Source organism: Marmota flaviventris, chromosome 10 (assembly GCF_047511675.1).
Source record: "Marmota flaviventris isolate mMarFla1 chromosome 10, mMarFla1.hap1, whole genome shotgun sequence".
NCBI lineage: Eukaryota > Metazoa > Chordata > Mammalia > Rodentia > Sciuridae > Marmota > Marmota flaviventris.
The window spans coordinates 15,145,680-15,159,564 of NC_092507.1; the positions used below are offsets into that span (position 1 = coordinate 15,145,680).

Here is a 13,885-nt window from a genome sequence, read left to right on the forward strand (position 1 = left end):
ACTGGATATGATTTCTAAAAGCACTGTGATTTCTTTTGTTGAAAAATATTTTTTCTTTTAAATCAAGGTTGATATCTATGAATTTTAAATGACAGGATGGTCATACAGTCACTTCATGAGGCGGGGGATGTGTTCTGAAAAATGCCTTAGGAGATTTCATGGTTGTACAAACATAGTGTACTTATACCCACCTATATGGGATAACCTACTACACATGTATGGTATAGCCTATTGATCCTAGGCTACAAACCTAAACAGCACATTACTGTACTGTAGGCAACAGTAACATGTGGTAAATATTTGTGTTTTTATACAAAATAGAAAATGTACTGCAAAAATGAAGTGATAGGATTTTTTACTCCATTTAATCTTACGGTACAACCTATGTGGTTAAAAAATCATCATACACACCATGACAGTAAAAGGCAAGTTTCAAAAAGTTATTTCCCCTTATTTGTCCAGAAAAAGTTCACCTGGATTGATTTAATAGGGCACATTCAAGGATGAATGACTTTTTATCATATTCTTCAATTCTTTCTTTATTCTTTGAACGCACCATTCTTTGTACTTGCCACAGAACCCAATTCTGGTCTAGACCTCTTTCCACTACAGTGCATGCATGACTTCTTCCTTTATGAACTCTTGATAACCACCCATGCAACATTTTCTCTCCAATTGGTTCCTCTGATGGCATTTTAGATTTCTTGGATTGAACCAAGAGTCTCAGGCATGCTGTGCAATGGTTCTGCCATTCAGCGCTTTTAATTTCTAAGACAGGGGCTTGCTAAGATGCCCAGGCTGTTCTTGAACTTGCAGTCCTCCTGCCCAGCCTCCCGAGTAGCTGGAACTTGCAGGTGTACTTCACTATGTTTGGCACGTCCACATTTTTTTGAAAGAAGACATTTAAGACCATGTATTTACCTGAAAGTAGAACTTCAGCTGCATCTCAAATTTTGGAATGCCATGCTTTCATTGTCAGTTAACTTATAGGATTTCTCAATTTCCATTACTCTTACTTGACTAAGTCATCCATCCATGTAACATTTCTTTTTGGAGACTGGGTCTCACTCTGTTTCCTAGGCTGACCTCAAACTCCTGGGCTCAAGGGATCCTCCTGCCTTAGTCTCCCGAGTGGCTGGGACTGTTTGGCTATGCAGGTCATATCTGAATACTGTATGTTTTTTGTTTGTTTTGGTACCAGGGATTGAACCCAGGGGTGTTTAATCACTGAACGACATCACTCGCCCTATTTTGTATTTTATTCAGAGACAGGGCCTGAGCTGCTTAGCAACTCAATTTTGCTAAGGCTTTGAACTTGTGATCCTCCTGCCTCAGCCTCTGAGCCGCTGGGATTACAGGTGTGCACCACTGCGCCTGGCCATGTTTTTCTTCTTTACTGAGCAGTTCTCACATGGCAAGTGAGCAGCTCAGGTTTCTGAATAAACAGACATTATGTACAAGTGTGCCTCAAGGAAAAGGACAAATAAAATACCAGACTCTAACTCTAGCTCTGCCTTAACTATTCTAGAGTACACCGTGGTAAGACTGACTCACAAAGGAATCCGAAACACAAGAATTACTCAAGTAACAAGAAACAAGAGGTCGAAATGACCAGACTTTTGTTGCCAGTATTAGGATGGCAGACTTCCCAGGTCATATATTGCCAGTCCACAGAGTGACAGAAGGGAATGTTCAGGCACTTGTTTACCATTAGCTGATAGTTGTAAACATACTTTCACGTTACATCAAAAAAAAAAAAAAAAGTTAAATTTGGTAATCCCAGCAACTTAAGAGGCTGGACATCTGAGGTCAGCCTGGGCAATTTAGCCAGACCCTGTCTCAAAATAAAATAAGAACAATTAAAAGGGCTGATGATGTAGCTCAGTGCTGGAGCGCCCTGGGTTCAATTTCCAGTACCAATAAAATAAAAATTAAGGCAAAATAGAATCTATTTTATCTTCAGAACTTGTGATCTGGATTGTTAAGCCTATGAAACTGCTTGGTGCTTCTTCAGGGCTTAATACTACTCTATAGGTACCCTGTATACAGACTGATTTTAATAACTGTAAATAATGTGTACAACACTGGGGAGTCTGCATCCTGCACAAAATAGGAGGGCAGAAGACTGAGAGGACCCTGTGCTTGCTGGTGGTGTTAATACAATTTCTGTTTTTCAAACTTGGTCTTATGATTCATAAGCTGTTCTTAAGAGTTTATATTTTTTAAAACACCAGACACTCTTTAACTGTAAATTAAAATCTACTCTTGATGAACAAAATAGCTGCTAGTTTGGTTTGTTGTAGCTGACCACTAAAAACAGTTGCTGCAAATCTCTTTTAATTCTTCCATATCACTTTTAGTATTTCAATGAAATTATTTTGGTCCAGAATTGACATGTATTTTCTGTGTTGCAAACAGAGGCTAATGGCTTTGCAAACTCTTTTTTATTATTTATTGGGGTTTCTGTACAACCACCAAAAGTATTGATTTTTTTTTTTTTAAATTTACACTCGTACTCAAAGAAGGAAAATTCAGGGCCTAATCCCTGCTGTCAGGTCCCTGAACAAAAGTAGGTCAGTGATTACCGGCTCTGGGGCTGAGAGTGGCAAATGGGGAGTGAATGCTAATGGGTATGGGATTATATTCTGAGGGGAAAATGATCTGAAATTAAGACAATGGTGATGACTGCACAATTTTGAACATGATAAAACCACTGAATTGTGCCCTCTACAAGGGTGAATTTATAGTGTGGTATTGTAACTCAATAAGAAATAGAAATGCAAACAAATAGAAGCAATGCAAAAGGTTACTCCCTCCAAAATGAGGCACACAGGAGGAAGTGCCAACAATGATCAAAACTGAAAAGCTGGATCATTCCTCTTTTTCTTCTTTTAAAGAACAAACCCTGAGTGATGAAAACACAGAGCTGGATCCAACAGCCTGTTCTCTGTCCCCAGCTTAAATCCTTTTGACTTGAATGGAGTCATCTGAAACGAAAGGATGTGTCAAAAAGCCCCAAATGAAAACTTGTTTGGAGAGTAGCTCAAAAGCTGCTTTTGGATTTAATTGTTGCAAATGGGAGACAAAAAACAAACCAAAGATGTACCAGAATAAGGAACAGACACTTGCCAAGGGAGGGTCTTATGCAGCGTGTTAACCTCTAGTTTTGTTTCCATAAGGAACAGGAGCTCCAAGAGATCAGAGGGCTACAGCACTGTCACACTCCATACTCAGTACATGTATTTTTTTGTTTTGTTTTTTTGAGGCAGAGCTAGGGATTAAACCCAGGGCTTCACCCATGCTAAGTATGGGTTTGACCACTGAGCTAAACCTCTATCCTTTAAGTATTTGTTGACTAAAACTAGTACACGATGCAGCTGTGACTAACTTATTGGTCTATGAAAGAATGTACAATGAGTTTATTTTGGCATCATGTTCCTTTGGCCAAAATGACCAAACTTTTACTTGTTACAATGTACCCATAAGTTAACTGGCTAGAATATAACCACAGACACCTAAATTAGTTACAAAAGTACTATGCCTGCATAACAGCACATTTGCTACATCTTGAAGGAGTACAGGCTGCCAATGATGCTATTTCTTTGAAACAAAATCCATCAAACCCTGCTTTCCAGCAAGAAGACAGGAGGGAACACTCAGTACAATACCTCACAGTTCAGTAGGACTCAGTAGGGAGCAATGATCTCACTTTGCCATATTTGGCCACTTCTTCTTCTTCTTCTTTTTTTGGTTATAGATGGACACAATACCTTTATTTATTTATTTTTATGTGATGCTGAGGATTGAACCCAGTGCCTCACACATACTAGGCAAGCGCTCTACCACTGAGCTACAACTCCAGCCCATATTTGGCCACTTCATTCCCTGTATACAGCAACAAGCTAAACCAAAAGTTCTCTGTAATCTCCTCATCATACTTCCTGCTACAGGTGAGATTTCAAATATTGTTATTGTACTATGAATGTTTATATCTTTTAAGATTTTTCTTCCCTTTTTTCCTTCTAAAAATATTTCTTTCCTCCACTTCTAACACTTGTCTATATCTAAAATATTACGAATAGGCCATCTCTAGTACCTGAAAGTCCTTCCTGATTAGATCCCTGCAAATGACAGTCACTAACTCCCAAGAGGCAGTCGCCAGTTGCCTTCTCTAACTCCCCACCCCACACCCCCAGTGAATGTTGTTAATAGTCTTCTAAAAACCTGTTATTCAGGAGATTCCTGGATCAGAATTCTCTGAATTTGATTCTAAGGCAGTTAAAACTTAGTATATCCTAGACCTGGATTGCTGCTTCCAGTTGAAGGTTCCCAGGCAGGGCCTGCATCCAGACCCCAAACAACTTCTCAGGCCTCATCTCTTATGGCAGTATTGTCACAAGTTTGTCAAGAGACTTTCCAGACTCAGTTCTTCACCACACAGAATGGTCTCAGTGGGCTTACATATAGGAGGATTCTGTATTGTATTCAATTACACTGGTGAAAAACCTTTTATTCCTTGAGAAATTTTGTTCTTATGTTTTACAAGTCTTATTCTGGATGTTTTTTTATGGAAGCTGACAGAAATCTCTGGTTATCCAGATACAAAATATAAAGACTATTTATTTGGAAGTAGCCCGGTTTTCTTCTTAAATTGGCTTTATACTCACCAGTATGGCCTGCATGGAGCTGGAGCTGGGGAGCAATGTCATCTTCCACATATGGTACTAGTTTGGTTTTAAAACCCACCCCCACGAAAAAGCATAACTTAGGTGCCCCCCTCATTCTTCAGAAGACGTCTTTGGATTTCCTAAATATTCCAGGCAATTGAGAGGAGATTTAAAAAATCAGTGGTAGTGGTAATCTCAAAGTAAAATAGTACCCTGATACACAATGGGGAATTTGTCATTTTAAAAGTCACCTTGGGTTTGCTGTTACTTAAAGTGTATCTCTAAGCTGGAGTTTCAAGTTTTTCCTGGACTCCCAGAAGAGCATCCCCACCCAAACACAAATGCCCTCTCTATCCACAAAATAGCTTTCATTTGTGAACTAAAGAGACATACACATGTACACACACACATACACATACCACACTCCTCAGGAATGATTTCGATTAGATAATGAATAGCCAGATAGCACCTCCCAGGGATGGGCACACATGCAACAACTGTCAAAAGGAGAAGTCGCTTTACTTTCATTTAAACTTGCAATGTTTGTCTTTATTTTGTTCTTTATATTTTGAAAGTGAAAAGAAATAGTATTGAGTCAATTTCTTCTTCTTCTTCTTTTTTTTTAAATATTTGTTCTATGTATTTACAAGCCTTAAAGTTGCTCTAAAGATTTCAAAAGTATTAAGAGTACTTTTTCCAGGGTAGCACTTTTTGTTTTTGAACAATCTTGGAGTTCTCTGGTCCACAGCATTTCCTTCTGTTCCAAGGTTATGTATGTTTTGATTACTATTGTGATTTTTTTTTTTTTTTTTTTTTTTAATTTTCTGAAGCAAGCTGAGAGGCAGGCAGAAAGATTTGATGCCCAGAAAAAAAAAAAAAAAAAAAAAAGAAGAAAAAGAGAAAGAGACAGAGAGAGAGAGAGAAATCTTTCTTACCTTGTTTACCCCAAACCTTCTCAAATCTGGACTAACTACTATGCCTTAAAACAAACGTGAGGTGCATATGAAGGGAAGGGACATTTATTTCTCTGCTTTTCTATTATACAAGTTGTTTACAGAAACTGCAAATTAAAAAATTACACACTGGCATTTGCAGTCCTTAAAATAAATTAAAAGTTCAACTTTTTTTTTTTTTTTTTTTTTTTTTTTTGCTAAATGTGTTTTTAAGTATGAGTCCTTGTTTAAAAAGAAAAGATTAAAACAGAAAATATTTTCTATAAATAATACATGTATTTTGGTTTTAGTGCTCCCGCCCTCAGGTTGGAAGTTTACTTGTTTCCAGTACCTTTTTCCTCCATGATCACCTTTGTTCTCTTTCCCCTCTCCCACTCGTGCACACGTGGGGATTTCTGCGAGAATTGGCCTTGCTGCACTGTGATTGGCGAAGACGTGAAACTTTTTAAAAAAATACTTAAATTGTTTCTTTTGTTTCGTTTTGTGTATTTGAAGTTTTAGTTATCCTCAGACTCCTCTTCTGCTTCCCGCAGCCATGTGAAAAACGCAGTGACAGATTTCAGGGCCACGCCCTTCCCATTCTGCTCTGCAGGGTCCTTGCTGCTCTCCCATTTGTAGAAGGCATCCTCAGAGATCACCTCCTCGTCATACAGGCAATCAAAAAACATTCGTAGCAAATCTGTAAGGGTTTCAAAATAAGCTATCAGTTTTGGGACACTGTACTTTTGAGGAAGAGCAATGAATGAATGAAAGCACATTCATTCTCCCAGAAAAGAGCATCAACAACATTCATCATAATCACTGTTACAGGGGGCTGGGGATGTGGCTCAAGCGGTAGTGCGCTTGCCTGGCATGCGCGGGGCACTGGGTTCGATCCTTAGCACCACATTAAAAAAAAAAAACAAAAGATGTTGTGTCCGCTGAGAACTAAAAAATAAGTACTGAAAAATTCTCTCTCTCTCTCAATAAAGTCTAACTTTAAAAAAAAATAATAATTAAAAAAATAATCACTGTTACAGGACAGCTGGGCTATATACGGATGCAGTCCATGTGAAGAGTCCAGCTTCAGCCCCAGCCCCACAAACGACAGCAAAGAACACCAACCCTACACAACTCCTTATCCAACAAGGAGTAAAAGACCATTTAAGCAGCCTAAATTATTTTTTATTCCTACTATTTCATTCAATTTAAACTATTTTCTAATATTGGTAAAGCCAAAGTTCTCAATCTAAACACATTGAAAAATAAAAATGAGTACTTATCACTTTCTTTTTAAATTTTCTTTTTACTTTTTTCTTTATAGATTTTTTTTTCATTTTTTGAAAGTCTGCAGTATAATTTTAACAAATATTAGGGGGAAAAAGGCAGGGTAAATTCTTTTCCCCTTCAAATGCTGTGTTTTAAAAATGAAAAGAGTGATCATTCATACGAAAAACATGGGCAAAAGCTATCTCATCTGGATTTTTATCCATCGAACGTAAGTTATTTGTTGTTTTAAATGTCCAAATTGAGTAATTTTAATTCTCTATATTTCTCAGAGAGTGGAAACTTATTGTAGCACAGGCCTATAATCCCAGTGGTTCTGGAAGCTGAGGCAGGAGGATCACAAATTCAAGGATAGCCTCAGCAATTTAGTGAGAGCCTGTCTCTAAATAAAAATTAAAAAGGGCTGGAGGGATGTGGCTTAATAGTTAAGAGCTCTTGGGTTCAATTCCTGGTACCAAAAAGGAAAAAAAAAAAAAAAAAAAGAAAGAAAGAAAAAACGGGGGTGGGGGGAGAGAAAGTAAGTTGGTAGAGGCATTAAGCCAGAATAAAAATTACATTTATTATTCTAAAAAAAAAAAAAAAAAATTCCTTGGGGCTAGAAGGTGTTACAGTGCTTGTTTAGCCATGTATAAGGTCCTGGGTTCAATATACATCACTGCAAAAAAAAAAAAAAAAAAATCATTTATTATCAGCTCTCTAATCACTCAGATTAATGATGGATCACTTTTCTTTTTCTAAAACTCTGGTTAGTCTATAGGGAAATGGAAACCAGTGGCCACAATTCTGTTGCTGGTAAATCTAAAACTAACAGCTCTCCAGGGATGACTTATGGAATTATGGTAATTATAGAAGACATTTTAATTTGGCTAAGCATATAGCATCAATTTCATCCAACCATTTGATATCTCATTTGACAAGTAAGGTCCTCTTCCTATAACAATATAGAAAAGGAAGCTAGGAATTTAAATGACCTTTCAAAGACCTTGAGAGAAGGAAAAAATAATCATATTTTCTGATTCAGACTTAGATGGCTCTTCACTTGCACTCTGAGGATAATTTGTTTTAATCTGTTCCTGTATCTCCTGGAGCGATTCAGCAGCTCCAGGAAAGAAGCAAAACTTTTGCAAACATCCCAACAAAGAAGTGCCCAAGAACTACTTTTCAGTGCCATCTCTAAAACAAACGTGTACCAGCTGTCACAAAATATTAAAAGAATCTTCTAAGATTCAATAGTTATCAATTTACCAGTATCATTAAGACTAGGGTGTGTTCAGGCTACCTTATTTGTCTGGTTAGCCAAGAATGAGTAACTCGTAACTGAAAATTATTCTAAAATACTTTGTTAAATATGCCATGGTTATAATTAAGGTTTTTGCTGGATGTCTGAGCATTCTGGAAAGTATTACTCTCGAGACTATTCACCAATTTCATGCCCTTGACCTGAGTTGTCCAATATGGTAGCCACTAGCCACATGTAGCTATTTAAACTAAGTAAAATGAAAAATTCAGTTTCTTAGTCATGACTGCCCCACTTAAATGCTTGTATGGCACACTGGCATGATTACCATAACTAATGGTACAGAAACATTTTTGTTTGTGATGGCTGGGGATTGAACATGCAAGGCAAGCACTCTACCAACTGAGCTATGTCCCCAACCCCAGAAACATTTTTTGAAAAATATTTCTTCTTTTTTTTTTAAAAAGAGAGAGAGAGAGAGAGAGAGAGAGAGAGAGAGAGAGAGAGAGAGAGAGAGAATTTTTTAATATTTATTTTTCAGTTTTTGGCGGACACAACATCATTGTATGTGGTGCTGAGGATCAAACCCGGGCCGCACGCATGCTAGGTGAGCGCGCTACCGCTTGAGCCACATCCCCAGCCCTGAAAAATAGTTCTTTAGTTGTAGATGAACACAACTTCCTTCCTTCCTTCCTTCCTTCCTTCCTTCCTTCCTTCCTTCCTCCCTCCCTCCCTCCCTCCCTCTCTCTCTCTTTCCCTCTTCCTCTCTCTCTCTCTCTGGTGCTGAGGATTGAACCCAGTGCCTTAACATGTCAGATCTCCTCTAAAGTAAGTATTAAATCTCTAATATGAACTAGTTTTCTTTTTAATATATTTTTTTAGTTGTCAATGGATCTTTATTTATTTATATGTGATGCTGAGAATCGAACCCAGTGCCTCACAAGTGCTAAGCAGGTGCTCTACCACTGAGCTACAATACCAGCCCTAAACTAGTTTTCTTATTGGCATTTTTTTTTTTTTTTTTTTTTTTTTTTGGTAACAAGAACTGAACCCTTGAGCCACATCCCCAGTCCTTTTTTATATTTTATTTATAGACGGGGTCTTGCTGAATTGCTTAGGACCTCACTAAGCTGCTGAGGCTGGCTCTGAACTCATGATCCTCCTGCCTTAGCCTCCTGAACAGCTGGGGTTACAGGAATGCACTTCTGTGCCTGGCTCTTTTTGACATTTTCTCATATAAGTCTGTAAGAAATTCAATTTGGAGCCCATTACAGTGGCATGTGGCTATAGTTCCAGCTACTTGGGAGGCTGAGGGAGGAGGACTGCTAGTATAACACAGTAAGACTCTGTCTCCAAAAACAAAAATGAAACAAATAAACAATATCAGATATGTTTAAGATGTTGGCTGAGTTTTTGTTACTAGTTAGTGATTCTTATATTACCCATCTTCAAATCCTCACTCACCTCTGAAGTCTTGGTCTGGATAAATCTCACCCACTAGTTTGGTTAATTTATAACAACATGAGGCAAACTTACTGGCAGGTTGATCAAGTTTTACTATTGATGCTTGTAGTGCATAAAGTGCTTGCAGTTCCTTCTCTGTATCTGAGTCTAGGTACTTGAGTAAAATCGGCACTCTCTGCTTGATAACAGCAGTGTCCACTCTGAAGGTAGAACAGTCAGCTAGAGGAAACAGAGGAAGTAGGCATTATACTTAAGGAATTAACACACAGAACCACTTTCAGTTTTTTGACAATAGTACCCAAAGGGCTTTGTACAGAAAGAGGAGGTAAGGGGCTCCAAGACAAGATTCTGAAATCCAAATACTCTAACATTTTTAATAAGATATTATCTCAAAAATAATAAAAACATGGAGGAGAGATGCATTTTGAATTCTTGTATCCTTCAAGAATAGTGCACCCAATTATTTATCTTTAATTATAATGAAAAAGTGACAGTAGTTTTACAACAACCTACAAAAGCAATATTAATCAAATGACTCACCATGAAAAAGATACAAAAAGGATATATTAATTAGTTTGATTTAATCATTCCACACTGTAGACAAACTGCTCTAGTTTGGGTATGGAGTGTGCCTTAAAGTCCCATATGTTAAAGGCTCGGTTGCCAGCCTGTAGGGCAACTGGGAGGTGGTGGAAACACTAGGCGGCGGGATCCAGTGAAAGGAAGAGTTATGCTATTGGGGGCATGCCCTTAAAGGGCACATGGGGAGCCCATACCCTTCTCTTTCTCTGCTTCCAGCCACCACGAAGTGAGCAGCTTTGCTCCATATCTTGTGCTCCCCATTATGATGCTGTGCCTCATTACAGGTCCAAACAAATGGAGCCAAGCAAACAAGAACTCTGCAATCGTGAGGCAAATAAACCTTTTCTCTTGATTTTTTTCCCCCAAGTATTTTGTCACTTTGGTGGAAAGTTAACATATCAAAATTTTATATTGTAGTCCATAAAAGTATTGTTATAAGATTTTTAGTAAAATAAAAAATATTAATTCAAGTGAATGCATTAAAAAAAGCAACATTAAAACAGGAAATGGGGAGGGGGCTGTGGATATAATTCAGTGGTGGAGTGCTTGCTTAGCATGCACAAGGATTGCCATTACTACATACATGCACATATGCACACATATAAAAAAAAAAAAAAAAAGAAAATTAAAGTGGCAGTTCATCCAAATCTTTCCAGAAGAATACAAGAGTTGGGACCATTTTATTATTCCTAGGAGGAAAAAGACTATTATGATAGTGGAGGAAAAAAAAAAACAAAACAAAAATACCCCAAACAGGGCTGGGGATGTGGCTCAAGCGGTAGCACGCTCTGCTGGCATGTGTGCGGCCCAGGTTCGATCCTCAGCACCACATACAAACAAAGATGTTGTGTCCACCAAAAACTAAAAAAATAAATATTAAAAATTCTCTCTCTTAAAAAAAAAAATACCCCAAACAAACCCCTCAATCTATGCCTTTTGAGATAAAAGCAATATAAAAAGGGGCTGAGGAAAGCATCCTCAGTGCCAAGAAGCATGAGATTTTCTATTCTCTGTTGAAGTTATCATGGGATACAATTTAGGATTTGGGGGATTTTATTTTATTTTTTTTTAGTGCTGGGGACTGAACTTGGGGCCTCATATATTCAAGGCAAGTGCTTAACACTGAGCCAAATCCTTAGCTCCAATATGGTTTTTAAAGCAGCTTCTGCACTCCTCAACCTTGATTAATTCCTCACTCCCTTTCAGTATTGAGAATTAAATCCAGGGAATAATAATAATAATAGGAATTCAAGTGAGTACTTTTAAGCAACATTATAAAAGGAAATTAGAAGTCTGGGGTAGAGCTCAGTGGTTAGAGCCCTTACAAGGCCCTGGGCTAGAAAGTAGGCCTCAAACTTGTGATCCCTCTGCTTCAGTCTCATAAGAGCTGGGATTACAGGCACAGGCCACCACACCTGGCCTAAACCTTGATGTTTTAAAATGGGGAGGTCTTATGGTTCCATTTAAAAAATTTTACGAATTCTTTCTACATAGCTTGTGACTTATGTCCTTAAAGAACTCACATTGAGGGGTTGAAGTTGTGGCTCCAGTGGTAGAGCTCTTGCCCAGCACACGTGAGGCACTGGGTTTGATACTCAGCACCACAGAAAAATAAAATAAACGTATTGTGTTCACCTACAACTTAAAAAAAAAAAAAAAAAAACTCTTTCACTTAAAACTCACTTTGAAAACAATTAAAACTCACTTTGAAAACAATTCACCCTACAGAAAATCTTAAATTAAAATTCTGAAGTTAAATTAAGTGGCAGGAAAGTCTTTCTTTTTTTGGTACTGAGGATTGAACCCAGGGATGCTTTACTACTGAGCTACATCTCCAGCATTTACTATTTTTATTTAAAGACAGGGGTCTTGACAAGATGCTTAGGACCTTGATAAGACGGTGAGGCTTGCCCTGAACTTTTGATCTTCCTGACAGCGTCCTTAGCTGCTGGGATAACAGGCATGGCCAGAAGCTTTCTTTTTTTGTGGAGGAAGGGGATAACCAGGGATAGAACTCAGGGGCACTCGACCACTGAGCCACATCCCCAGCCCTACTTTGCATTTTATTTAGAGATAGGGTCTCACTGAGTTGGCTAACTTTGAACTCTTGATTCTCCAAAGCCACTGGGATTACAAGCATGTGCCACCACCCCCAGCAGCTTTTTTTTTCTTTTGTAAAATGTTTATAGTTGTAGATGAACAGAATGTCTTTATTTTATTTTTATGTGGTGCTAAGTATTGAACCCAGTGCCTCACCCATGCTAGGCAAGTGCCCTGCCACTGAGCTACAACCCCAGCCCCAGAGAGCTTACTTGTGGAATGACAAACACTTGAAATTCTGAGACAACTCTTGAACTGATAAGATTTTTTTTCTTGAGTGCCAAAAATGTGGATTTCCACCTAAAGCTAAGTTGATGTCCTCATAAATACTGTTAAATAATAAGGAATATTTAGGGCTTCTACCAATCCTAATTTTATCTCACCTACATAATTCATAAATATCCAATAAAAATGTCAATTCCCATAAAATAAAGTCAACACAGAGCAGGAGAAAATGCTGGTATTTTCTTTCCTTATATGGGCATTTATTATAAAATGTGACTTTCCTGATGAGAAAGCCCTCCGTCGATTAGGTTAAGAATACTGAACCCCTTTCATTATAACTCCAAAATGGAAGGAGGTGGTCTTGAAGTCTTGAATGATGGAGGTGAATAGATTAGGAAAAAGCTCCATGTGGACTGGGATGTAGCTGAGTGGAAGTGTGGGTGCCTAGCATGAGTGAGGCCCTGGGTTCCATCCCCAGCACTAGGACAGGCAGGGGAGCCACATACAACAAAGTACAAACTTTCCCACCCCTGGATGTATGCAACAACTTATTGAATTGTAGAATACAAGGTGTATAGTAGCTGCTAAAATTGGATTCTTTGGAGACAAGAGCATCTATTTGTCCCATATTTGAGATGGTCAGGCAGGGTAGACAGAAATTTGCACAAAAACTGAGCTATACAGGACAAGATTTGAAGACAATAAAAAATCAGACTATATAATCAGTAGTGGAAATAATAACGATTTCAGATACTAAAACCTACTTTCAGAAGAGTACTTCAAATGCAAGAAATGAGCAAATAAATTTTACATTCTCACACACACACAAAATAAATAAATAAAACCTACTTCCAGAAATGTCACTTACCTATAATAGCTGCTTTACAAACGGCTGTCATTAAAGCTCTAAGGAATGTAGGTGAACTCATCTGGTTTTCATCTAGATTAGCCTTAAGTTTAAACAAACAAACAAACAAAAAGGCAAAACAAAAAACAGTTAAATGTACCCTTGCATACCAGAGAAATTATTTTCCCCAAACCAGGGCTAACCTGGCACTAAGGACAGACAGAGTCACATTTTTGCACATCCTTGCAAACATTAAATTTTCGATTCATTTTAAAATAGTTTGGCTACGGCCAGTTCTATGTGAAAATATTCCCAGTAGCAGTATTTAGGTCTTAGAGGACTTATCATTTGAAGCCAAGTAAAAACATGATTCCTCAATAAATAATCCGTATTAATGATCTAGCCAGGTCTATAATTTAGGAGCTAGCACACCACAGCTGCAGGGGAGTATTCCTCAGCACTGTGCAGTTCTGTGTGTACATGCCAACATTGCTCTTTCATTTTAACTTTAATGTGATGAGGAGACATTTTCGGGGGCAGGTAT

General features: G+C 38.0%; 1 protein-coding gene across 9 annotated transcripts in view; it reads right to left on the minus strand.

Annotated features, from left to right (window-relative positions):
• Nucleotides 1-338: 338 nt before the first annotated feature.
• Nucleotides 339-13,885, minus strand: part of Eif4g3 (eukaryotic translation initiation factor 4 gamma 3) — a 304,684-nt gene continuing 291,137 nt past the window's right edge. For all 9 annotated transcript variants that reach the window (XM_071617438.1, XM_071617441.1, XM_027937618.2 and 6 more), the window contains 3 exons: nt 13,363-13,444; nt 9,660-9,806; nt 339-6,299 (listed from right to left, as the gene is read on the minus strand). In XM_071617438.1, the coding sequence (XP_071473539.1) occupies nt 6,118-6,299; nt 9,660-9,806; nt 13,363-13,444 (411 nt within the window). In that variant the 3' untranslated portion in view covers nt 339-6,117. The remainder of the gene's footprint in view (nt 6,300-9,659; nt 9,807-13,362; nt 13,445-13,885) is intronic.